The sequence below is a fragment of the Capricornis sumatraensis genome, chromosome 2, assembly GCF_032405125.1.
Source record: "Capricornis sumatraensis isolate serow.1 chromosome 2, serow.2, whole genome shotgun sequence".
Taxonomy (NCBI): Eukaryota; Metazoa; Chordata; class Mammalia; order Artiodactyla; family Bovidae; genus Capricornis; species Capricornis sumatraensis.
In genome coordinates, this window is record NC_091070.1 from 195,136,804 (window position 1) to 195,163,208 (window position 26,405).

At 35.5% G+C, this 26,405-nt stretch overlaps 2 protein-coding genes and 1 pseudogene across 4 annotated transcripts in view; 2 read left to right on the forward strand and 1 right to left on the reverse strand.

Moving 5' to 3' along the window:
• NRDC (nardilysin convertase) overlaps positions 1-26,405 on the forward strand; it is a 114,489-nt gene that overhangs the window by 55,103 nt on the left and 32,981 nt on the right. For both annotated transcript variants that reach the window (XM_068966685.1, XM_068966686.1), the window contains 10 exons: positions 8,991-9,064; positions 15,523-15,618; positions 16,861-16,983; positions 18,856-18,913; positions 20,809-20,882; positions 22,270-22,339; positions 23,910-23,987; positions 25,248-25,368; positions 25,450-25,508; positions 26,051-26,105. In XM_068966685.1, coding sequence (XP_068822786.1) covers positions 8,991-9,064; positions 15,523-15,618; positions 16,861-16,983; positions 18,856-18,913; positions 20,809-20,882; positions 22,270-22,339; positions 23,910-23,987; positions 25,248-25,368; positions 25,450-25,508; positions 26,051-26,105 — 808 coding nt within the window. The remainder of the gene's footprint in view (positions 1-8,990; positions 9,065-15,522; positions 15,619-16,860; positions 16,984-18,855; positions 18,914-20,808; positions 20,883-22,269; positions 22,340-23,909; positions 23,988-25,247; positions 25,369-25,449; positions 25,509-26,050; positions 26,106-26,405) is intronic.
• Positions 1,595-2,960, reverse strand: LOC138073507 (nucleosome assembly protein 1-like 1; annotated as a pseudogene).
• On the forward strand, positions 6,450-7,352 carry LOC138073822 (acidic leucine-rich nuclear phosphoprotein 32 family member B-like). Of its 2 annotated transcripts, XM_068965754.1 has the most exons (2): positions 6,450-6,822; positions 6,946-7,352. In XM_068965754.1, exons 1-2 carry the CDS (start codon positions 6,618-6,620, stop codon positions 7,350-7,352), a joined length of 612 nt encoding a protein of 203 aa, XP_068821855.1. In that variant the 5' UTR covers positions 6,450-6,617. The 2 variants fall into 2 exon arrangements, with proteins under 2 accessions (XP_068821855.1, XP_068821854.1); XM_068965753.1 differs by having other exon boundaries at positions 6,450-7,352.

Below are 26,405 nucleotides of genomic sequence, written 5' to 3' on the forward strand. Positions count from 1 at the left end.
ATAAGCACATGAAAAGATGCTCAACATCTTAGTCACTAGGAAAATGAAAATCAAAACTTCAGTGAAGGTGTACCACCTCACACTGGTCACATAGCCATCATTAAAAAGTCAACAAATAATAAATGTTGAAGAGTGTGTGGAGAAAAGGAAACCCCTTTTACACCCTTCTAGGAAATGTAAATTGGTGTATTCACTATGGAAAACTGTGGACAACATGATCCACCATCATGATCCAACAGTCCCACTCTTGGGCATACGTCTGGAAAAGACGAAAACTAGTTTGAAAGGATACATCCACCCCAGTGTTCATAGCAGCACCATTTACAATAGCCAAACGTGGAAGCAACCTATATATCCATCAATAGATAAATAGGAAAAGAAGTGGTGTGTTTATACAATGGAGTATTACTCAGCTATAAAAAAGAATGAAATAATGCCACTTGCAACAACATGAATGGACCCTAGAGATTATCATACTAAATGAAGTAAGTCAGAAAGACAGAGACCAATATGATATCAATTATGTGTGGAATCTAAAATAGAACACAAAATGAACATACTATGAAACAGAAACAGACTCAAGGACATAGAGAACAGACTTGTGGTGGCCAAGCAGGAGTAGAGGGGGAACAGTTGGGAGTTTTGGATTAGCAGTTGCAAACAAGTATATATAGGATGGATAAACCATAAGATCCTACTTTATAGCAAGGAAATTATATTCAGTATCCTTTGATAAACCAGAGTGGAAAAGAATAGAAAAAAATATGTGTAACCAAGTCACTTTGCTATGCACAGAAATGAACATACCACTGTAAAACAGTTATGCTTCAATTAAAAAAACTTCAGTGAGATATCACTTCAAAAAGGACATTAACAATTATTGGTGAATGTGTAGGTAAGTTAGAACCTTCATACATTGTTGGTGGTGCAGCTGTGTTAGAAAATGTAGTTAGAAAACTTCATCAAAAGTTAGAGCTAAAATATGACCCAGCAATTCTACTCTTAGTATACATGCTCTAGAGAACTGAAAACATACATATGTTTACATAAAAATACCTAAATGAGTGTTTGTAGCAGCATTATATATAATAGGTCAAAAGTGGAAAAACCAAAATGTCAATCCACTGATGAATGGAGAAACCAAATGTGGCATATCCATACAAAGGAATGTTACTTGGCAATAATTAGGGAATGAAGTTCTGGTATATGATACAATGTTTGAATGAATGTTGAAATGAATCTTGAAAGCATTATGCTAAGAGAAAGAGGCCAGACACAAAAGGCCCCATATAAGGTTTGATTCCATTTACATGAAATGTCCAAAATAGGCAAATCTATAGAGACCAAAAGTGTTATAGTGCTTGCCAGGGGCTAGAGGGATGAGGGAATAGAAAATGACTGTTAATGGGTACAGAGTTTTATTTTCGGGTTAATGACTTTTCTGAAATTAGTGGTAATGTACACAATTCTGCAGTAAAATCCTTTTAATTATATACTTTTTTTTTTAGAACTAAAATTATATGACTTTTAGGATGCAAAAACAAAAATGAGCAAACAAACAAACAAAAAACTTGAAATAGGCTTGTCAAATGACGTAAATTCATCCTTTCCATGGAAGCAGAAGGCAGATCAGTGCAGGTTATCCTCAGGGCCTCATACATCCTGCTTCACTGCTGCTTGCACTCTGCTGGGTTTTGATCCTTCTTTGGGTCCTAGTCTGGATCATTTTCCTCATCTCCTTCTTCTTCCCCTTGCTCATCCGCTTCTTCACCTTCTTCTTCATAATCATCATCATCTTCTTCAATAGCTTCTCCAGTAAAGTATAACACTGATCTTGGGATTATACGCTCACGTAAATAGTGACCAATTTCAAAGTCTGCAGCGAGGGTAGCTTCAGAATCATCATCCAGATCTCCATTCTCAGGAACTTCAGGAGGGGCAAAAAAATTAAAGAAAGAGTCATTAGAAACTGTTTTGGTCACAGTACGAACTGTCCCACGTCCTTGTGTTTCTACTTCTTCTTAATCGTTTTCAAAGTGACATTCTTCCCTTTTTTCCAATCTATCTGGCACCCTGTACAACCCATAATTTCTGGTCCATCAAAAGAAAAGGGATCAGAATCATCTGGTTCTGACCTCATCCTATATGTCTTTGTCAACACTTCATTTATGAAATATTCATTGGGTTCAAAGTGAAATTCTAAGACAAAACTCATAGGTTGACCAGCATCTGAGAACTTCACTATAATATCTTTCAAGTGCTTCAGAATAGGCTCATCATGTTCCTGAACCATATCACTGAGCAAGTCAACATTCTTAGAAAGGTCAGCCAAAACTCAGGAATTCCCTTGGGATCTTCTTTTTCTTCATCCTTTTTCTCATCTTCAATCTTGGCCTTTTCTTTTAGCTCCTCCGAAATTTCATCTTTCTCATCTGGTTTCCATTCACATTCTTCTTCTGTAGGTTCATAAATGGCATTAATGATCTCAAATCGCTTATCAAACAGAGGCTGATAAAGAACAGCATACTTTCTTTCAAGATCATGAACTTCCTCATAGAATTTGGCTTCTATCTGTGCACATTTAACTTGAAGGTTTTTGAGAGCATTCACTCGTCTTTTAACTACCCTAGGCAAGCTTTCAATGTGTCCTGTTGGTAAACGTTTCTACCAGACCATCAAGTCTTTCTTGAAGGGCTGCAAGAATCTGAGGATTTTGCATCATCTGAACAGTCAGCTGACGCGCTTTGATTTTTGTTTCTTCACTAGTTTCTTCTTCTTCTACTTCTTCAACATCATCCAAATCTTCATCAAGTTCAGACTGTTCTTTGTTGTCGATGTCTGCCATGTTGTACAAATGCCAAGTATTTTCAAAAATGGCAAATTTCGTTTTCCAGCTCAGCTCTCCGGTGGGGAGCGCGGGGAGCCGAGCAGCCGGAGCTGCGCAGGCAGTGACTCAGGGCGGCGGCGGGAGGAGCAGGAGGCGGCGCCGCGAGCAGATGGCGCTAAAAAAGCTAATTATATACTTTTAAAGGGATATTTTGTGGTATGTGAATTATTTCTCAATAGAAACAGCAAACAGACTTTCAAGAAAGCTAAATGTTGGTTTGAAAAAACTAACAATATAGATAAACCTTTCATGAGACTGGTCAAAGGAAAAAAGTATGTGACAATATCAGAAATAAAAAGGAATATGATATATTGGCTGATATTGAAAATATAATATTTTGAAAACATTTTGCAATAAATGAAAAAACTAGAGGGCATTCACAAATTCCTAGTAATATTATTTATAAAACCCACATAAGAGAAATTATAATTTAAAAGCTTGCATATTCATAATCATTAAAGAAATCAATCAGTAATGAAAGGTCTTCTCAAAAATAAACTTGTTTTCTTTAGAGTCTTACAAAAAAATGGAGGAAAGAAATAATTCCTCCCTCATTTAAAAAATAGCATGACCTTGACCTTGATATAAGAAAGTATAAGAAAAAATATAGAGCAGATTCACAAACAGGCTGATATAGCAGTACTGAGTTGGATTCATCCTGGAAATACAGGGTAGGGTTAACAAAATCAGTGCTGTTCATCTCACTGCCAGATTGAAGGAGAAAAAAAACCATAATTTGGTGTATGTAGAGAAAAATTACATGATGAAATTGAGTATCTGTTAATGAAGATGCTGTTGGCAAGTGGAGTATAAGGTAGCTTTCTCAGTGTGATATTTGATATTTTAAATAAAACCTTATATTTAGTAGTGAAACTTTGAAAGATTTCAAGCTGGGATCAAGAACAAGGCAGATGCGGTTTATGATCACTTCTATTCATCATTCTATTAGGGAAGAAAAAATAAGCAAAATAAGCTACTGTCATAGCATATGATAGGATTATAAACATAGAAAATCTAAAATATACAGATAAAAATGACTAACAACAGAATTCAGTAAGATAGCTGGATATGCAAAAGTTTAAAATTACGAAAATAATGTTTAACATATAAAAGTATAATTTCTGTGTCTCTGCAGCTGTTAGAAATTGAAATTTAAAAACAAGTTTATAAAAGCTACATAAATAATCAGACATTCAAGAATCATTCCCCATAACCAACCAGGGACCTATTGCATATAACACATGGAACTCAGGTCAGTGTTATGTAGAAGCCTGGAAAGGAGGGGTGTTTAGGGGAGAATGGATACATGGGTATATATGGCTGAGTCCCTTGCACGGTTCATCTGAAACTACTGCAACATTGTTAACCAGCTATACCCCAATACAAAATAAATAGTTTAAAGTTTGGGAGAAAAAAGGAATCATCCCCCAAATTATATATAAGACTTCTTCATGGAGGATATATTAAAATCTTATTAAAATATTAAATAAAAGACCTAAATAAATTGAGAAAAATACTATTTATGGATTTTAAGCCCTTTAAAAAACTTTTTCTTTTGTTTTTGGCTACTTTGCTATAAGCATAGAGGATCCTAGCTCCCCAGCCAGGGATCAAACCCCTGCACCTGCATTGAAAGTGCGGAGTCCTAACCACTGGACCACCAGGGGATACCCCAAAATCTTTCTCTCGTTTTTTTCAGTGACATTAGTTCTTCCTATTTAATGTACAGATTCAGTGATATCACAACCATAATCTTAGAAGATTTACTTAGTCTGAAATAGACAATCTAAGATTTATAAAGAAATACAGAGGGCTAACTATAGCTGGGATACTTTTGAATTGGAAAAATAACAAGGTCGTAGAACTTGACCTACTAGATATTAAGATTTGTTTTGTAATTAGCACATTGTGGTGTTAGCAGAAGGCTAGACAAAGAGACGGTGGAACAGAATGTTTCTTGGAATGTAAATAGACCAACACATATGTGGACACTTGAATTTTGATAGGAACATTATGAAGCAGTGGTCAAGGGCTTTTTAAAAAAATGATACCAAGACAGTATAATGGCAAAAACAAAATTGACTCCCTATTTCACAGCATACACAAAAAAATCAATTCTATGTGGATTGTAGACCAAAAAGTGAAAAGTGCCATTAAAAGTTTTATGGAAAAGTGTGACTTTAACCTTAGATAAGGATTATCAAACAAGATGGAAAAATAAAAAGGAGAGATGATAGTACATTGCGTTCATGTAAAGGTAACATAGAGTGAAAAAAGCAAGTATAAAGTGGAAGAAAATATTTGTAACACATGTAACTAAAAAGGACTTATATTTAGAATAACTACCACTGAGTTTTAATTATTAGATTACAATGTTTACATATGATTATATATGCTATTACATATTATATAAGTGAAGTGAAGTCACTCAGTTGTGTCCGAATCTTTGCGACCCCATGAACTGTAGCCTACCAGGATCCATGGGATTTTCCAGGCAAGAGTACTGGAGTGGGTAGCCATTTCCTTCTCCAGGGGATCTTCCCGACCCAGGGATCGAACCCAGGTCTCCTGCATTGTAGGCAGACGTTTTACTGTCTGAGCCACAATGGGTAATTAAATATATATACTGTTAGAATCAATAAGAAAAGTACAACCCAATAGAAAAAGCCCTTAAACAGGCATATTATAAAAGAAGAAATTAAAATTATTACTAAAATTATAAAATGTTCTATCAGGAAAATGTAAATTCAAATCATTTTGAAATTTAACTATCCTTCTAAAAGTTACAGAGAATTTTAACGTCGGATAATACCAAGTGAGGGTGAGGTTGTAGAGGATTGGAGGAATGCTCTGATGCAAGAGTAAACTGGCACAATCACTTTTGGAAAGGTTTGATATTAACCTGGTGATGTAGAACATATGATGCATATGCTATTACCTAGGAGTTCTTTCTTAGATAGATATTTAGACAAACTTGTGCACATGTGCTATGGTATATACTTACAAGAATGTTTTTGATAGCATTGTTTGTAATGGTTCAGATCCGGAACCAGCACAAATTGTCCATCAGCAGTAGAATGGATGAGTAAATTCATGCAGTGAAATATTCTACTGCAGTGAAAATAAATCAGCCACAGTCACATGTAACATTGTGAATGACCATTAATAGTGTTGAGTTAAATAAATCATGTAAAGGGTATATAAACTGTATATCCATTTATATGAAGTTCAAAAATGAAACTGTATTGTCTAGAACATGCATTCTTGGCAGGGTTCATATTGTTTCTTTTGGTAGCAGAAATTGGTTCCTGGAGGTAAAAAAATGTTTGATATTATAATGGTTTGTGGTCCTCCAAAGCTTAACCCTACCTGCAAAATCTTCACTTAGGGAGCGGCGCCGCGCGTGGCCGAGTCGAGCCGAGCAGCCACCCGCGCCGCGTCGCCGGTTTAAGCGCAGTGCGAGGCCACGGCCGGGGGCGGCGGTAGTGAGACCAGAGCTGTGCTCCAGCCCCCTTTTCCCTCCATGGTTTCTCTCCGCTCCCGCGAGTAACTTGCTTCCGGCGGCTCCGCTCGCCTGCCCGCACGCCGCCCGCCACCCAGGACCGCGCTGTCGGCCTGTGCCTCGAGCAGACCCCTTCCGACGGCCCTCGCTGCGCAGGCTGGGACGCCTTTCCCCCCTCCGCCCCCGCCGCGGAAAGTTAAGTTTGAAGAGGGGGGAAGAGAGAGAAACATGGACATGAAGAGGAGGATCCACCTGGAGCTGAGGAACCGGACCCCGGCAGCTGTTCGAGAACTTGTCCTGGACAATTGCAAATCAAATGATGGGAAAATTGAGGGCTTAACAGCTGAATTTGTGAACTTAGAGTTCCTCAGTTTAATAAATGTAGGCTTGATTTCAGTTTCAAATCTTCCCAAACTACCTAAATTGAAAAAGCTTGAGCTCAGTGACAATAGAATCTGTGGAGGTCTGGATATGTTAGCAGAAAAACTTCCAAATCTTACACATCTAAACTTAAGTGGAAATAAACTGAAAGATATCAGCACCCTGGAACCTTTGAAAAAGTTGGAATGTCTAAAGAGGCTGGATCTGTTTAACTGTGAGGTTACTAACCTAAATGACTACCGAGAGAGTGTCTTCAAGCTCCTGCCCCAGCTGACCTATCTGGATGGCTATGACCGAGAGGATCGTGAAGCCCCAGATTCAGATGCCGAGGTGGATGGTGTGGATGAAGAAGAGGATAAGGAGGAGGATGAAGATGGTGAGGAAGAAGAGTTTGATGATGAAGAGGATGATGAAGACGAAGATGTAGAAGGGGAAGAGGATGAAGATGAAGTCAGTGGGGAGGAAGAAGAATTTGGACATGATGGAGAAGTTGATGAAGATAATGAGGAGGATGAGGACGAAGATGAAGATGAAGAAGAGGAAGAAAGCAGGAAAGGTGAAAAGAGGAAGAGAGAAACATGATGAAGGAGAAGATGATTAATAAGACCCCAATAACCTGCAAAAAAAAGAACTGTTCAGTATTGGTTGGACTGCTGACATGGATTTGGTAGCTTTTTTTTTTTTTTAAGAAAAATAAAAGGGTAGCTGTGATACAAACCCCAGGACACCCACCCACCCAAAGAGCCAAAGAATAGTTCCTGTGACATTCCACCTTCCTCCATTTAGTCCCTCTTGGAAATCCACCACCAAGCTTGGGGACTTCACCCCAACAAAATTGTAGCGTTGTTAGGTTTTTGCGTAAGACTTGCTGTAGCATGGATAGCTGTGATTGGTGAGTCAACTGTCCGTGGCTACCAGTTACACCAAGATTGTAACAGCATTTTTACTTTCTGTACAACAAAGAAGCTTTATAAATAAAATCTTAACATTTTGAAAAAAAAAATCTTCACTTAGTATTGATTTCTTTATGAGTTTTCTCAAGTATCACATGAGTACCATTTACACTGACATTGAGTTCATGGAAGAGATGGAGAGCATATGCAAGGTCTGGGCTACAAAATTGTGGTGATAAATGATTGGAGGACTTTCAAATGATTGTTTGATCTTGAAATCATCACTAGAAGTAGTCTGTGTGTGTCAGTTGGTTGTCATTAGCTGCCTTGTGGATGTTGTTTATGTTTGACCCTCTCTCTTTTGTGTGTGACTTTGATTTTTAGAATTAAATATAATATTCTGTTTTATCATTTAATTCAATAGAAATTATTTAGCCCATCAGTTATAACAAGTACTGAAAAGAAAAAATGTCTAATATTTTAATGAGTACTAGTAGCTAATTAAGTTAAAAGTTTCTTCTCAGAGCAAGCAGAAGTTCAAAGTTTATTAAATATTGTAGGAAATTAACTTTTTAATGTCTTGATAGAAAATAAATATTAAAAAAACTTGATTGTATTGCTGTTATTATTTAAATGGGTGTTTTGCACATATAATTTGATGTACCACAACCTTCATAAGGAATATATTATGTTAAAGTTCATAAATACAGTTATACAATTAAGTGAAATAGTAATAACCTTTAATATTTCAACTTAAAAAGTTAAAAAAGAGTAGTCCTCAGATACTTTTTACTTATGAAATCAGGTACACATACAGTATGTAAACAGGCTCTATATGTGTGCAGAAATTTCATAGGGTAGTGATTGGAATAAGATTTCTGAAAAGGCTCCTTAGGGTTGATAATGGGAAAAAAAAAAAATCAAGAAACACCCGTCTAGAAATACATGCATATGTGTTAAAACTACCAAGAAAAGCAGAGAAGTGATTACTGTAACATTTATGGTATTACTTCTGTGATGGGTGCTGGGTGCTTCTAGAGTTTTGACAGTGTTCTATTTCTTGAACTGAGTATTTGCCACTTCAGTATTTGCCTTACAGTCTGTATGCTCATGTTTTATGTATTTTTCTGTAATGGATATTATATTTCATAATAGAGAAAAAGTGGTTTGTAAACTTCAAAATCTAGAAATGCTGCATATTGTTTAGGTTTTATACACATGATTATGAACTAAATCTCCAACTTAGTAAAGTTTCTTACTTTAAAAAAGTAGATGTTGACTGGTGAAAAGCTTTTACCAGACAGATGTTTTTTTTTTCTGTCTTAAGATGGGCCCAGTTTTTCATCCATCCGCTAATGATCAGAGATGCAATTGACCGAGAAGTTGAAGCTGTTGATAGTGGTAAGTGCTTTATGTCTTACTGCTTTTTCCTTGATTGATCCAGTTATTAGCACATTTATCATTCTTTATCACTCTTTATGTCATAAAGGGCTAAATTAAAATGTCATGTTTATTACTGAAGCCATTAAATGTCTATTCAGTATAGATAGATATGAAATAAATCAAAGGATTATGTATTTTTGATTTTTCAGCCTTTGCTTTTTTTGAGGGTTTTACCACAGTGACTGACCTCTTACCCTAATTCTTAATTCTTAAGACTAATACTGGGTATTCAAACTTTAGAAGTTCACATACTCTTTGCATGAAGAAATATTTCCTCTGAGGCTTTACTTTATGCACCATCCTGATATTAAAATAGCTTATTTTTTGTTACTTCTGTGTGTCAGTAACTTCTGTTACTTTGTGGGTTTAGCTTCTGTAGTTCTGAAAATAATTTTGATATGTTTATGGATGAAGAAACTAAACTCCTGAGCAGGAAACCTTTTAATTTTACTTTGATGGTCTTTCTTAATCTTTGTGTTTAAAAGACTGAAGACCATAAGGAAAACTGTGTGTCTGTATAGGGTGAGGATTCATTAGAGAACTATGCTACAGATATCCCTCAGTTATAGGGTATCAATAAATAATATCACTGCAGATTAACCCTGCTTCCTTATTTTAGCATTCAGTTCAGTTCAGTCGCTCAGTCACGTCCAACTCTTGGCGACCCCATGAATTGCAGCACGCCAGGCCTCCCTGTCCATCACCAACTCCCGGAGTTCACTCAGACTCACATCCATTGAGTCAGTGATGCCATCCAGTCATCTCATCCTCTGTCGTCCCCTTCTCCTCCCGCCCCCAATCCCTCCCAGCATCAGAGTCTTTTCCAATGAGTAAACTCTTTGCATGAGGTGGCCAAAGTACTGGAGTTTCAGCTTTAGCATCATTCCTTCCAAAGAAAACCCGGGGCTGATCTCCTTCAGAATGGACTGGTTAGATCTCCTTGCAGTCCAAGGGACTCTCAAGAGTCTTCTCCAACACCACAGTTCAAAAGCATCAATTCTTCAGCACTCAGCCTTCTTCACAGTCCAACTCTCACATCCATACGTGACCACTGGAAAAACCATAGCCTTGACTAGACGGACCTTAGTTGGCAGAGTAATGTCTCTGCTTTTGAATATGGTATCTAGGTTGGTCATAACTTTCCTTCCAAGGAGTAAGCGTCTTTTAATTTTAGCATTAGAAACATGTAATAGTACACTTGGGGGGACTTCCAGTTCATATAGGTTAGGCTTGGCTTGCATGACTGAAGAGGCCAGGTCTTTGTACTAATTCTTCCTTTTGTAACATTTTCCCTTTGGTTTGATTGTGTATCTATTTCTGATAATCATTTACTGCCTTCACTAGTGGAGAAGGCAGTGACACCCCACTCCAGTATTCTTGCCTGGAAAATTCCATGGACGGAGGAGCTTGGTGGGCTGCAGTCCATGGGGTCACTAAGAGTGGGACACAACTGAGCAACTTCACTTTCACTTTTCACTTTCATGCATTGGAGAAGGACATGGCAGCCCACTCCAGTGTCCTTGCCTAGAGAATCCCAGCGATTGGAGAGCCTGGTGGGCTGCTGTCTATGGGATCGCACAGAGTCGGACATGACTGAAGCAATTTAGCAGCAGCAGCAGCCTTCACTAGGCAAAATAAACTGCAGATGACTGGAAAGAACTATTTGTTTTCAAGTCAGCAAACTGTGTTTTACTTATAGAAATGTCACTAATTGTGGCCCTCAATTTATTAGTAAAAGAGGGTAGAATGGAGTTAGATTCCTCCTAGTTCTAGTCACTTCTTGTAATCAAATATTCATTTTCTTCATTTTTGTTGTTTACTTACCCACAACTTTTTTCGTAGGCCCAGATAACTTTGTTGAATGTATGAAAACTAAAATAAATAAGGAAACCCTAAAAGCTTTCCCTGCTTTTGGGAACCTAGGAACTATATTCTGTGTCTTTAATTCTTTCAAGTGTGTTTTTATTTGTATAGTTTCAAGAGTGGGTTGAAATTGCCATTTAAAAGGTTATACCCTGATGGTCTAGTGATCGGACTCAGAAATTGTTCTGCCAGAACCTGGGCTCAATCTTTGGTTGGCAGACTAAGTTTGCTAGCTGTGTGGTGTGGCCCCCCAAAAAAGATTAAACATCTAATTTAATTTTATAAGTTTAATTCAGAATATATTTTATTATATTTTGAATATGTGATATATGATATGAACTCACACAATAAGTAGTTTTGGTTTAAAATGAACTTAGGCTAAAGGCTCTGTTTTTTTTGTTTTTGGTAATAGGAGACCTAGGTTTCAATTTGTAATCCTATACAAATAGCTAGGTATATATCATTAGTTACTTAACCTTCTAAGTATAAAGGATTTACTTGAGATTACGGAGATGAAAGGGGCTTTCCCAGTGGCTCAGCGATAAAGAGCCCACCTGCAGTGCAAGAGATGTGGGTTTGATCCATGGGTCGGCATGATCCCCTGGAGGAGTGCATGGCAGCCCACTCCAGTATTTCTGCCTGGAGAATCCCGTGGACAGAGAACCCTGGCGGGCCGTGTCCATGGGGTCACAGAGAGTCAGACACAACTGAAGTGACTGAGCATGCCATGTATGCAAGGAGATGGAGAGGTCTTAAATTTTGGTGTAACAAACTAGTATTCATTAAGTAGTTGTTTTTTAGCATATTGTTTATGATATATTCTCTCATTTGTATTTATAACACATCAGAAAATTTAAGATGAGCGAAGTTTACGTTCTATGAACATTGAACATATGAACATTTGGGGACTCAGTATTTACACATTGGTAGATACTGATATTTTTTATGAACACAGCATAAATTTATCTTGGCTAAAGCCACAAAACATTTATAATTGAATAGTGTCACATGTTAACACATATGTATGCAGGCCATTAAGAGTTAACAGCTCTAGGCCAGGTCTAAGTCAGTATTGTAGTCAGGCATCTTAGCCTTTCTTTTTCCAGAATCAGTATCTACAAATAATGAGGTCTATTAAGCACTTTTGAAAGCTTCACAGTTGAATGTTATTTTCTTTTATTCAGATGTAACAATCTTTATTTTATCATTCTCACCTCATTTGCATGTTTTTAGTTGCCTGCATGCTTTAATGACCCATTCAATGTGAGAGGAGTTGAAATTCAACTGTCATGGTAGATTCATCTTTTCATTTTCCTTTTCCTTCTCCTCCTGCTTATAGAAGAGATTCTTTTCTAGGTTTTAAATTTATCACTTGTTGTACCTTCATTACCATGCCCTGCATTGACAGTCTGTTTTTGGTCTGATCTTTCAATGGAGTGGTTATACACATAGATGTATAAGAATTTGTTTGCACAATGCAGATAGGTCTGTTCAGTGTTTTATAATTTTCTTGAATACATTTAATCACAGAAGCCACAAATGTACACAGGATAGATCTTAAAATCAGATTGACTTATTGCTAAAATATGATTGTAGAGGAAATATTATTCTTAATGATTAGCTCTTTATTTAAATGATTATTCATACTCTACATAATCATGTGTAATTGCCTATATATTGTACCTTAGTAATTGAGATTGAGGATATGACCAAAACTTCTTTTAATATAATCAAGTGGTTGAGTGTGTTCTCTAAGTGTTCAGTATTTATACTCATTTTTATCAGTTGTAGGGGAATTCTAAATGACTTTTTGTAGATATGTTTATATATTTACTCTGTTATAGTTTCCTTTGCTGCTGTAACAAATTACCAGAAACTCAGTGGCTTAAAATAGCATATTTATTTTCTTAAACTTTTGGAGGTCGGAAATCTAAAATATTCCCTCAGGACTGCATTTCTGTTGGCGACCCCAAGGGAGAATCTGTTTCCTTTTCTACCTTCTAGATACCACCTACTTTCCTAGACTGTGGCTCCTTTCATTATCTTAAGAGCCATTGGTGTGGAATCTCCTTTGCTATCTGACCCTGCTTTTGTCTTAACATCTTCTGACCTTGATCCTCTTCAGTTCAGTTCAGTCGCTCAGTCGTGTCCGACTCTTTGCGACCCCATGAATCGCAGCACGCCAGGCCTCCCTGTCCATAACCAACTCCCAGAGTTCACTCAGACTCACGTCCATCGAGTCAGTGAGGCCATCTAGCCATCTTATCCTCTGTCGTCCCCTTCTCCTCCTGCCCCCAGTCCCTCCCCAGCATCAGAGTCTTTTCCAGTGAGTCAATTCTTCACATGAGGTGGCCAAAGTACTGGAGTTTCAGCTTCAGCATCATTCCTTCCAAAGAAATCCCAGGGCTGATCTCCTTCAGAATGGACTGGTTGGATCTCCTTACAGTCCAAGGGACTCTCAAGAGTCTTCTCCAACACCACAGTTCAAAAGCATCAATTCTTAGGCGCTCAGCCTTCTTCACAGTCCAACTCTCACATCCATACATGACCACAGGAAAAACCATAGCCTTAACAAGACGGACCTTAGTTGGCAAAGTAATGTCTCTGCCTTTGAATATGCTATCTAGGTTGGTCATAACTTTTCTTCCAAGGAGTAAGCATCTTTTAATTTCATGGCTGCAGTCACCATTGATCCTCTTACCTCTCTCTTTTAAGGACCCTCTGATTACATTGGGACCACCCAGATAATCTAGTAGAGTCTCTGCATCGCAAGATCATTAATTTAATCACAGTGCAAATTTCCTTTTACCATATAAGGTAACACATTCACAGGTTTTGGAAATTTAGATATGGCCATCTTTGGGGGCCATTGTTCAGTCTTTCATACTTAATAATGGAATTGTTTCTTCTGTGTTATAGCCATCATATCTTCATATTTTTACAGATATTTTAAAAATTTGCTCTGTTGAAGCTATGTATGTATACTTTTTACTGTGTATGCTTTCCAGATATGGAAATGGTATTTTTTTTTGCTGTCTCATCTTTGATTTAGACTTCATGACTTGTAACTGAAGTATGTTATTTCATATATGTTTCTACTACTTTCCATCTCTTCTGTCACCACTTTGGTTTCTGCTCTCTTTTCCAAGTATAACAGTGATGGCTCCTCATCAGTTTTCCTGTGTCTACTTTTACAACCAGAATGAACTTACTGAAGTCTAGATCTATGATAATGATAATGTTACTCTCCTTATTAAACATTGGTAATGTCTTACCATTATTCCTGTAAGTAATAATAGCCAACATTTATTGAGCTTATTATGTGCATCATTATGATTGTTACCTCCATTATCCTTGACATGCAGTGAAACTGAGGCTTAGAAGGGCTCTTTTCAAAAATTGTTTCTTTATCTCTTCAGCCTGATATCTTGACTCTGCTTTGATTCTGAACTTTGTACCTCCAGCAACTAGTTTAGTAGTACCTGCTGCATAGTAGATGTTCAGTGTAGAAATATATCTTTTTTAATTCTTATTTTAAAAAATCCTTTGAGCTTGGTACTAGTAACTCCATACTCTAGATGAAAAATAGAATCTAGGAAGTTAGATAACTTCCTCAATGTTGTGCAGCTTAGTAATTACAGAACTTGGATTCTAGCCAAGATATTTCTGGCTTCAAAGTGATTGTTTTTAACCATTAGTACTTTATTACCTACATAGTTGGCTTTGGAGGAAATTTAAATAATATATATGGCAAAGTTCTCAGATAATAAGGAATTTAACATTTTATTAGCACCTTCGTTAATAAAATGTTGGACATAGCATCTGTTGACTGAATAAAAAGGCACAGCCTAAAAGTTGAGAGTTATGTTTTACTTGACGGGTTCTCTGAGGACTTGAAGCCTGGGACACAGCATCTCAGATAATGCTGAGAAAACTGTTCCAAAGTGGCAAGGGGGATCAGAGAGCCAGGATATATAGGAGTTTTTTGCAACAAGAGACCAGGTAGTTGGAACATCAAAAGATTACTGTTAATAAAAGAAAATAAGATATCTCAAGGTAAGGAATTTAGTGCTTTCCTATGTATGGGAAGATGTAAGAGTCTGGACTCACTGAAATCATTCCTTTGATAGTATCTCAGCTATCTGGGGCCAGTATCCTGTTTTCTCACACTGAGTTTCCTTAGGGCACACTGTCTCTGTGGCTGTAATGTGATGGCTTGATGACTGTAACATCCTTTGTTTACTGATATGGCAGGCAGTATTTTAGTTCTCATATTCTAGACTTGTTACTTTCAGGTCATTAACTACCTGTTGCATTTGAAAATAAAGGAAAATCTCTAGAAAGGTGAATTGACTACCCAAAATTACAGAAGTATATTAAGTCTTAGAACTTGTCCTAGATCATTGAATTTCTCACTTCAGTCTTACTACACATGATTCATAAAATTAATTTTTGTTACTTCCTTACTTTCAGTTCTTTAAGCCTGAATTTCCAGATAGTAAATCAAGATACTGAATTTAATTTTATTAAAAATATTTCTTTAAAATTGACAGAATATCAGCTTGCAAGACCCTCTGATGCAAACAGAAAAGAAATGTTGTTTGGAAGCCTTGCTAGACCTGGACATCCTATGGGGAAATTTTTTTGGGGTAAGAGACTAAATACTTCATCGTGTTTCATATTTTCTAGTAAAGAAAGATTGAGAGCATGAAGGGTTTATAAAGAATGGAAAGGTAAGGTAGTTAGGTACTTTTTACGTTTTGGGGTAGGTAGGTAGGTAGCTTTTCAAATAGAAAGCAGTTAAATATGCCTATATTTTGGTTCCTTAATGTTGGATATATGAGGAATAGCACCTAACATTTAGAAAATGTTTTTTGGGTGCAAGATGCTCTACTACCACAGTGTGAATTATCCCATTCAATTGTCATAACAGTGTTATGAACCTGGGTACCATAATCTCCATTTAAAGATAAAGAAACAGACTCAGAAGTTAATTTGCTTAAATATGATAATGGTGGATTGTGGGATTTGAACCTCTTATAAAAGTGTGTTATAAAATACGTGCTCTACCCCAACCTGAATTTGCCTTTATCAGCAGAGATCGAGCAGTGATTTCTCTAGTAGTTTTTGAGCTGTGACCTAATTATGTTTAATTGGTAAGCTGTTTAAATGGTGTCTGTTTTTCATAATGGCTGTTTCTTAGTGTTAGAATTCAGTTATTATAGCCTTATATTAATCCACTTGACTACAGAGTAGAATCTGGAATGAGTTGGCCTAATGGCATTTAGACCAATCATTCAAAGGGTGATTTGCTTGTTTTCTTATTGGCTGCCCTGGTGGCTCAGAGGTTAAAGCATCTGCCTCCAATGTGGAAGACCTGGGTTCGATCCCTGGGTCGGGAAGACACCCTGGAGAAGGAAATGGTAACCCACTCCAATATTCTTGCCTGGAGAATCCCATGGACGCTGAAGCCTGGTAGGCTACATAGAGTCCACGGGGTCGCAAAGAGTCAGACACAACTGAGTGATTTCACTACTACTACTATACTCTATATGGCATCCTGGCTGTATGTGGTTTATATTTAAGAATTATGCAGAATATTGCTAAAATAATTCATAGATAAAACCTAATAGACTAGTTATTAAGAAAGAAAGTATAAGGCAAGTACTGTTGTTGAGGTATTGCTAACTAGAGATTAATTCCTTATGTGTTAAAATATACCTTGAAATTGTTTCCTGTGAATTTTTGTCTTATTATAAACTGTTTCAGTATTTTGAGTCACTTGGGTTATTTCCTTAGTTGTGTATAGTAGCAGAGGATGCACCACCAGTGTAGAGCCTTTTAATACAGTAAACTTAGTCATATCTATAATCTTTTTCATTTTTTTATAGGAAATGCTGAAACTCTCAAACATGAGCCCAAAAGAAATAATACTGATACACATGCTAGATTGAGAGAATTCTGGATGCGTTACTATTCTGCTCATTACATGACTTTAGTGGTTCAATCCAAAGGTAATACTGTCTACTATGGCCCTTAGAATTACTTGAAAGTAGTGCTTTTTTAGGATTTGTCTGTCATATCAGTATTGCTATGCACTGTTAACTTACTTTAGTGGTTGATCCTAATATGAACTAAAGGAAATCAGAATTTGAAGAGGCAAAGCTCAGGGACACACAAGACCATCTGATTCTCAGACAAATGTTTTTCTCTTATAGACATAAGTCTTATCTCTTGGCTATTGTTAGTGTATTAATGTACTAATAGATTGTGAATTGGTCTTTTGAGCAGCATTTGGCTGCTGCCTTTATCATCTCTGCTTTTGCATGTAATCTGTGTTAATCATAAACTCTTAGAGGGCACAGTGTTTGCTTTTTCATCATTACATAGGGTCCAACAAAATGGCATGATTAATTGAAGCCTATCATGGTGATGCTAGCAGAAGTATCTTAAATGTAAAAATATTGGTCACCTCTGCACTTTCCCTTCTTTTATCTTTAGTGAAGATAATGTTGTATCAACTTTTCTCATTAAAGAAATCATAGTATCTTTATATTGTAGTTTTCTTTATATTGTAGTCTCCTTAGGTTACTTTTCAAAGTCAGTCATTTGCTGAACTCTATATTTTGATATACCTCATATTTGTGTATTTGATACACATTTGATATACCTCAGTTTGTATATTTCTTTTTGAAAAACAGATTTTCTCACCTTAATGTAATTCTCCCTTTTATAAAATTTTACTCTCTCATTGTCAAAATTAAGATTAGAGCTGATTTGGCACTTAATTATAAAACATTTTTATATTTAGAATCAAAATTAGTCCACTAAAGTTGACATGAACATAAGGTTATGGATATGGCATTTAGACTGCAAATGTGTATCTCAATTCCTTTTACAACATTTATTAAAGTTGGCAATTCTATATTTAGTATGTAATGTTAATTTGCAATTTAAAACTAATTTTTGTTTCCAAATCTGTCATGAACATGCATTTTTCTTCAACTGGGTATTGATTATTTTGTACTCTTTTCTTCAGTGATAGCAAATATAAGTATATTAATGCTTCTTGCAAATTTCTAAAATAAGTCCCACATATTGATAAGAGAACTTTGTCTAATCTAGAGTCAGTTTGGAGCGTCAGCATTTATTGTATCATTTACAAGTTAGATATCAATATAAATAGTATGGAGTAAATTCAGAACTTGCTTACTGATTTGCATCTTGTTTTATATATCCTGGGGCATCTCTTTTTGAGTTAGTGAAACTCATGTGTCTGTTGGAACTAACAAGTAATATCCAGTGATGGTGATGGTAACGAATCACTGGGATAAGACTAAAAGATTTCCTTTTTCATTTAGAACTCCTGTTTTACTAGAAATTTCAAAAGAATTTCCTATGAAATATAAGAAAAAGAATCGAGAGAAGATAGAGATCATATCAACCTAAGAAGACCTCAGCAAGTGTATATTGATGTAAAACAAAGGGAATATAATAGTACTGAGGAGCTGCTGAGAAGGGTCAGTGTAGTGTAGGTTAGTTAAGAGAAACCTTAGAGGAGGTAAGTTTTGGAATGGTGATTAATGTATTCTCATCTCTTGGTCCTTCACTCTTGCCTAGCAAAAACTTTTTTTCTACTTGTGTGCTTTTTCTAAATTCACTAGGAAGAAAGAATAAAGGAGTCTCAACAAAATTAAATTATATGTATCTCAAGACTTAAATAGTTATTTTTCCTGTTACTGATTACTGGTTAAGAAGTGGCAAGTGATGCCCAAATTAAAGTATTCCTTTGTTTTATAGCTAAAGATCCGTGAGAAATCTAATTGCATTTCTACTTTTAATAACAACATTGCCTTTCTTATCTCCTTCCTGCCTTCTCCACAAAGAAACTCTGGATACTTTGGAAAAGTGGGTGACTGAAATCTTCTCTCAGATACCAAACAAGTAAGACATTTATTTTCATAAATCATGGAGTTAATCATGGAGTTAAAGAGGCTGTTTTTTGCTTTTAGTTTATTTTTTTAAACGGGTAATTAAATTAAGACCTAAAGTAGTTTAGATAACACAGCAAGATAACACAGCCTTTGAGAGGGAAAACTGAGTTGAATACCCAAATTTCCATAGTTTCTGTAGTTCAAAATTCCAAGCTTGTAAATTTATAGTAAGCAGTAACTCTGAAGAATTTATGCCTCATTTTATGTTTCTTCAGAGCTTTTCTGTTACTGTGTCCCGTGCTTGAAACTGTATTATTGTATTGAGAGGTAGAATATACATATACTTACATGTATCCCTTGCCTCAGAACAAATTATGTTCTGAAGGTTTGTTTTTTAAGTCAGTGGTTTGGAACTTGGAATGCTTTTCCCTCACAAAAGAATAGTCTTGTAGATGATGATTCACTTTACATATTACCTGAAAAGCCTGTTGCATATATTTAAATCAAATTGCCTTTTATTCAAAATTGGATGTAGAGTTCCAGCTCAGAAAGCTTCTATTTTTTGGTCCACTTCAAATTCATAAAAATAATACGCATATTTAAAAGATACTTTATTGTTATATTTTTTATTACAGAGAATACGAAAAATTTAAGTCTTAAGCAAATAAGTTTCTCTTCTCACTCTTAGCAGTTTGCATTTTAGTAAACTAAATGAAATCAGATTGTTTTTTTCTTGTATCAGGTGAGTAGGCTAGACTTTTCCAGTTCTTCATTCCAAGACAATTTGTTTTAAATTTATGAAAGAGAAATTAGTTTTTAAAATGTTAGAATAATTTGTAATAACAACTGATTGGTTATTATTATCTTGCTTAATGTAAATTTCCATTCATACAGTACTTTTAAGTAAGGAAAGATAATGAAAGCCATGCCAACATTATGGGGTTGTTTTGTTTGTTTTTATAAAAAATGAATATTAGCTCCTTAAGTATCAAGTGACAGATTGAAGTGTGTTTCAAATAGAGAGACTTCCCTGGTGGCTGAGATGGTAAAGAATCTGCTTGCAGTATGCAAGACCTGGGTTTGATTCCTGGGTTGGGAAGACGCCCTGGAGGAGGGGATGGCCTCCCACTCCAGTATTCTTGCCTGGAGAATTCTGTCCATTCTCCCCATGGACAGAGGAGCCTGGCGGGCTATTGTCCATGAGGTCACAAAGAGTCAGATAAGACTGAGCACCTAAGCACAACACATATAGAATAGAGGGATTCACTAGGTCTTGTTGGTCAATCCCTGATAAGAATTTTAAATTTAAAAAATTCTTTTAAATATTATTCATTAAGAACTTTGGTTCCTTAATCAGACAGGTTAAAAAGTCTTCTGGGTAATTAATACTGATTTCATATTGACCGTGTTTAGGAGAAATATTAGTTAACAGTATATTCAACTGTGTGCAAAGCCTTTAGAAGGAAGAATCCAAGTTTTTTAAATACCACAGTGCTTAATATCATACTTGATTCCTAAGAATCACTCAGTGTGTATTTGTTGTATCAAAAAAATATCTCTGGTATAAACTTTCTCTCTGAAATGGCTTTCTACTAAGACGAGAACTAAAGTTGAATGGGACTGATAGAGACAGTAAATATTGGGAGGGGAGGTCCCTTCAATTCATTGTTTTCTGTCTCCCATGAGTTTTAAAAGTATTTGAGTTATTGGGGTTGAAGTTAAGAATAGTTTGTGTAGTTCAGGATTTTGTGGCTTTCTTGCCATCTATTCGCTTATGCCTAGGATGCTTCTCAACCAGGGGCACATAGAATAGATTATAAATACCTATCAGTTTAGGTATCCCTAAAAATACTGCTTATAAAGGCTTTTGCCAATTAAATTTTAATGTATTTGTTTTATTTTCAGTGGGTTACCCAAACCAAACTTTGGCCATTTAACGGATCCATTTGACACACCAGCATTTAACAAACTTTATAGAGGTTCGTGAACCAAAGGTTTAAAACTATTTGAAATAACTTTAGCACATTCTCTAAAACTTAATCGGGGCTGCCAATTTTCTTTGAAAATGAGAATACAACAGAAAGTACAGCTAGATTGGAAAGGAAGTAGATAGACAATGGAAATCCAACTAGTGACAGATAGCAGGCCACTAACTAGTAGCAGATTCATTGGTCTGGTACCTTGATGCTGCTTGACTCTGTCTTGTGCTTTCTTCCTATTTTTCTCTCATTTCCTCTTGTTCTTGGTGTTTTTTTGTTTCTTTCCTACTTTATTTTATCTATATTCTGCTCTTTTTTGCCTTTTAAAGACAAAAATAGAGGATGGGAAAACACTTTGGAAATAACTTCTGTTTATCTTCACTGTAAAACTAATTTTTATTAAATGAGACAAATTTAGTGTTAAAAAAAATGGGTAGGGGGAGTCACCCGTAAATCTTACCATCCAGAGAAGTAGTTTTGGCAAATTTTCTTTCGAGTCTCTATACTTATATTTTCATAACATAGTTAAGATTATAAAGTATATACACTTCTGTCTCTTGCTTTTTTCATTTAATATTATGTTTGTAATAACCACCCAATGAGCCATTACATGGTTATGCTATAATTTGCTTAACAGTTTGCCTATAGTAAATATTGCAAAAGCATTCCTAATTCACCATTTCTCTTTCTTTACTTTTTTTTTTATCATGACAAATATTTTTGTTTCTCCTAATTGGCTAATTATTCCCTTCTCTTTCTTCTTCACCCCAGTTGCCAGTCTCTTTCCTCTTTGTTTTCTCTGACCAGTGACTTTTGTCACACACTTTATTTGCTGCTGCCTCCATTCTAAGCTGACTCTTCCCAGAGACAGCTTATTTTTGGTTGTATTTTTTCTGACTGTAGATTTTCTCTTCAAAGAATTGTAGAATAGTAGCACTGGGAAGAATCTTAGAGTTACTTTAATTTACCCCAACTCATCATACCATAACCAATTCAGAAGGAGTTAAATGCAGTTTATTTTCTCAAAGTCCTATAAACTCACATAGCAAGATAGTAGTAGAGCTAGATTTCAGCCATGGGTCTCCTTATTCCTAGTCATGTACCTGTTCTTGCAAAAAGGGATCCATCCTTAGGGGTGTTCATATTTTCATAGTTCTTTTATCCATGCCTTCTCTATCTGTGAAACCAAATTGAAAAGAAATTTACAAAATTGCAGTATTCAAAGTGGAAAATTGGCAACTTGAAATAATAATTGCATTGTGTTTAACTTTCCCCTGCTTATTAGAGGATGAAATATATAGAATTTTTTTAAATTTCATGTAACATAGTATATATAAGTTGTGGAGAAACACTTACGTCTGCTCTTCTGAAAAATATTTTTGTTCAGTTGTTCCAATTAGAAAAATCCATGCTTTGACCATCACATGGGCACTTCCCCCTCAACAGCAGCATTACAGGTAAGATTTCAAAGGCAAATTTACTCCATTAGATACTGACTGAGAATCATATTTTAAAAGCATACTGAGTGGTTTAAATTTGGGCAGTCCAGATTTATAAATGCAGGTAAGATGATAAACTGGGACACCACTACTTCAGGATTTTTGCCTTTGCTATATGTTTTAATATCTTCCTGGATATAAAAGCTAGAGTTTTCTTAGGATTAGTTGTTTTTCCTGAGTGTTTTAAGTATCTCAGTGTGAATGCTAACTTTTGTAATAATTTCTTTAGTACTTTGAGTATAAATATATATTAGCTTATGATTTATTTATTAGTGGTGACCATTTAGTTTGATGTTGTGAAAAGTAAAATTAAGTAATTTTGAGCGTGGCATACAACTACAGCATAAATCTCAAGAACTTACTTGAGTTGGGAATGAGTTAGGTCAGATTTGTAGAAGTTAGGAAAACATTTCAGTTTATTCTTACAATTATCTTATAGGAGCCATATACATGAGCTAAGAAATTCTTTAAAGGTTAGGATCATTAAGTGGGTACAAAGGCTTCTCTCGTTAGAAATAAATGCTAATGAACTGATAAAAAGTTAGCTTAAGTTTCTAAAACTATTACCAACAAAACAAACCCAAGAAGACTCACAAGCAGAAGGAAAGAAAAGTAATGTGTTTTGCTTAAGCTCAGTTCAGTAAAAAATGCTTTTAACAATCTAGTCCCTTGAAGTTAACAAACAAGATCAGTATGCCTCCATTTAGAAAGCAGAGAACATGTGTATTGTCTGTTTATTTTTTTTAGTGTAGGGATAATATAGGAAGTAGTAATATTCATTGATTGTATGTTAGAGTATCCAAAAAAATGTTAAAATGATCATATGCATATTTAAAAGTTTATTCTATTTGTTTTGAATTTTGATTAGAAAAATAGTATGCTTATGTAATATTAAGGACAAAGAATATTACGTAAAAAGTAAAACTCTGCATCTCCTCTGTCCTCACAAATATGCCTAACATTAATAGATTCTTGTATATCCTTCAGACATTAAAATAATAAATATAAAACATATCTTTTTATGGAAATGGAATTATACTATATATACACCATTCTTCCTCTTTTTTGTATTTTCTTATTCTGTTTTCTTAATTAGCAAAGCCTTGTTTATCCTCTGCCTGATTACTAAAGTGTAATTCATTGTAGAAATCTTGAGAACTACTAAAAAGTGGAAAAAAGTCATCCATGATTCTGTTTTCCAAAGACTGTACCATTTCTATATGTTTTGATCTAGTTGTTTTTTTCTTAATAGACTGTGTATTTGTTTTAACCCAATGTTTATTCCAGATATATGAACTTCCAGTAAATTAGCTTTTGTGGGGAAAAATTTATTTTGACAAAGAAGCAAGTGTTTCTGTCTTGCTGCTATCAAATTAATTATAATTTCATATTTAATGGAATTTATGTGAAAACAAGTTATAACCACATTCTCAAATATCAGTCTCAGAAGTAAGATTTTCTAAAGTAAAATTAAGGTATTTATACCTTAATATTTTAAAATTTCTGATCTTAACTTTTTTTTTTAAAGGGTGAAACCACTTCATTATATCTCTTGGCTGGTTGGACATGAAGGCAAAGGCAGCATTCTTTCTTACCTTAGAAAAAAGCAAGTATTTAATAAATATTTTCAGTGTAGCAATCTCTTAAAAATAATAGACAACAGTTTTATAGAACCATGAGTCCTGAATTACATAAAAGGTTAGCTCTAATCAAGAATTTGCATTTGAACAATAATAAAGTCAATTTTAAATGCTGTGGATCTCCAGCCTTTCTCACCCCAGAAGGTGGACTTTAATGAAAACTTCATTGGGTGGATAAATTATAGAGATATGTGGAACTGTGAACAGCCATGTGTTTTAGAAAATAGCCAGAACGTTTCCTAAAGCATTTAAGCACTTGTTTAAGTTACCTAGTCAAATAATAGAAATATAACTTTAGAATCAGGACCAAAACACATTAAAGTAATTCCTTGTAAGAATGGAAGGTGGATGAGAAATTTAAAGACTTGTGTACTAAATTATTCAAAGAAAGCCGAGGGGCAGAGTTACTAGTAAAAAAAGGGAATGAAATTAAATATATTCTTTATATAATAAATGTTATATGATTTTAGATTTATATAACCTTTTAATCTTACTGTACTTTATTAGAATTTCAAATTTTTCATTCTGGCTTCCTCTTTTCTTATTTTAGACTTTCAGGATTATTCTAGTTAGAAAAAATATAGTCTTACTGATTTTTTCCTATATAACCTGTGCAGTCAGGTTAGCTGATGGTCTCAAAGAGCTTACTTAACATTCTAAGTAGGGATGTATCTGAAGTGCTTTTTAAGGCTTCTTCTGGGAGATCATTCAAAATGAGATGTGAGAAATGCCTCCCAGGGGAAATCCCTGGCAGTCCAGTGGTTAGGACTCCATGCTTTAACTGTCAAGGGCCCAGATTCAGTCCCTGGTGGGGGAACCAAGATCCTGCAAGCTGAGCAGTGTGGCCAAAAAAGAGAGAGAGAGAGAGAAATGCTTTCCAGAAAACATGCTTTTAAATATTTTATGCTGTTCTCTTCAACAAAAAATTACTGTAGCTTCATGAAACTTAATATTTTACTATGTTATAATATTAGGGTTTCCATTGAAGGAGTAAATACAACTATTATTTCCTTCTGGTCATTTCTGTATGCACTACAATTCCTTGGGAAGCTTTGTACTTTGTAAAAAAATTGTACTTTTAAACTTACTGTTGGAAGCCATGTTTGCTTCAAAGTCTGGGCTTCCCAAATTTTACATAGAAGGCCTACCTAGTTTGTTAATTTGAAGCATTTGTGGACTGTCAATCCCAAGATACCGATTGGAATAATTTTTTCTCCTCACTGTAGGTGCTGGGCTCTTGCACTCTTTGGTGGAAATGGTGAGACAGGATTCGAGCAAAATTCTACTTACTCAGTGTTCAGCATTTCTATTACATTGACTGATGAGGGTTATGAACATTTCTATGAGGTAAATAATTAAAATGGAGGGGTTTTTAAGTTATGTAGATATCACTTTATGCAACAGTATAATTAGATGCTTTGTTTTTAGGTTGCTCATACTGTCTTCCAGTATTTAAAAATGCTGCAAAAGCTTGGCCCAGAGAAAAGGTAATATTTATATATATATATACATATATATATATACTTATTAGAATTAGACCAAGGGTCAATCCTAGTATGTTTTAGCCTTCAGGCTGCCAATCGACATGGATTAGGCCTACCTTGATGGTGTTCCAGGCATTTCTTGCTTAAACTTCACTTACCTAGGGACTCCCCTGGTGGCTCAGATGGTAAAAGAATCTGCCTGCAGTGCAGGAGACCCAGGTTCCATCCCAGGTCAGGAAGATCCCCTGGAGAAGGGAATGGCAGCCCACTCCAGTATTCTTGCCTAGAGAACCCTTATAGACAGAGGAGCCAGGTAGCCTACAGTCCATAGGGTCACAAAGAGTCAGACACGACTGAGTGACTAATACTTTTCACTTTTAGATTTCTGTTATTGGTTCCATACCCTTATTATTCTACATGTGAATGTATGTTAAATATACAGGTTATGTGGGCATTCTGTTTATTTTTATACTTCTCTTTTCTTGCCAATGATTGCAATGAGAAATTTAAATATGTCTTCTAATTATAATTTTCTTTTTTCACAGAATTTTTGAAGAGATTCAGAAAATTGAAGATAATGAATTTCATTACCAAGAACAGGTACTAGAAGTCAAACTCTTTTTAAATATTATCTGTGACCAAGTTGAAACTGGTGTGGACATTGTTCCTCTTTTTGGAAGTGTCCCTGGAGTTTTAATTCTGCCACTCTCTGTCATGTAACTCTCAAGATGGCCTTGAGGCTATCTGAAAATTAACTCTTGTGTATTTGAGCATTTATATTGAGTAACAGAGAGAGAATTAGGCAGATTGACACAGGTCACTTGTTGTGTGGCAGTCGTTCATTTGTGTAGTCATTTCATCTGTGGATCCCTTTGATCCCTTTGATAAACATTCATGGAG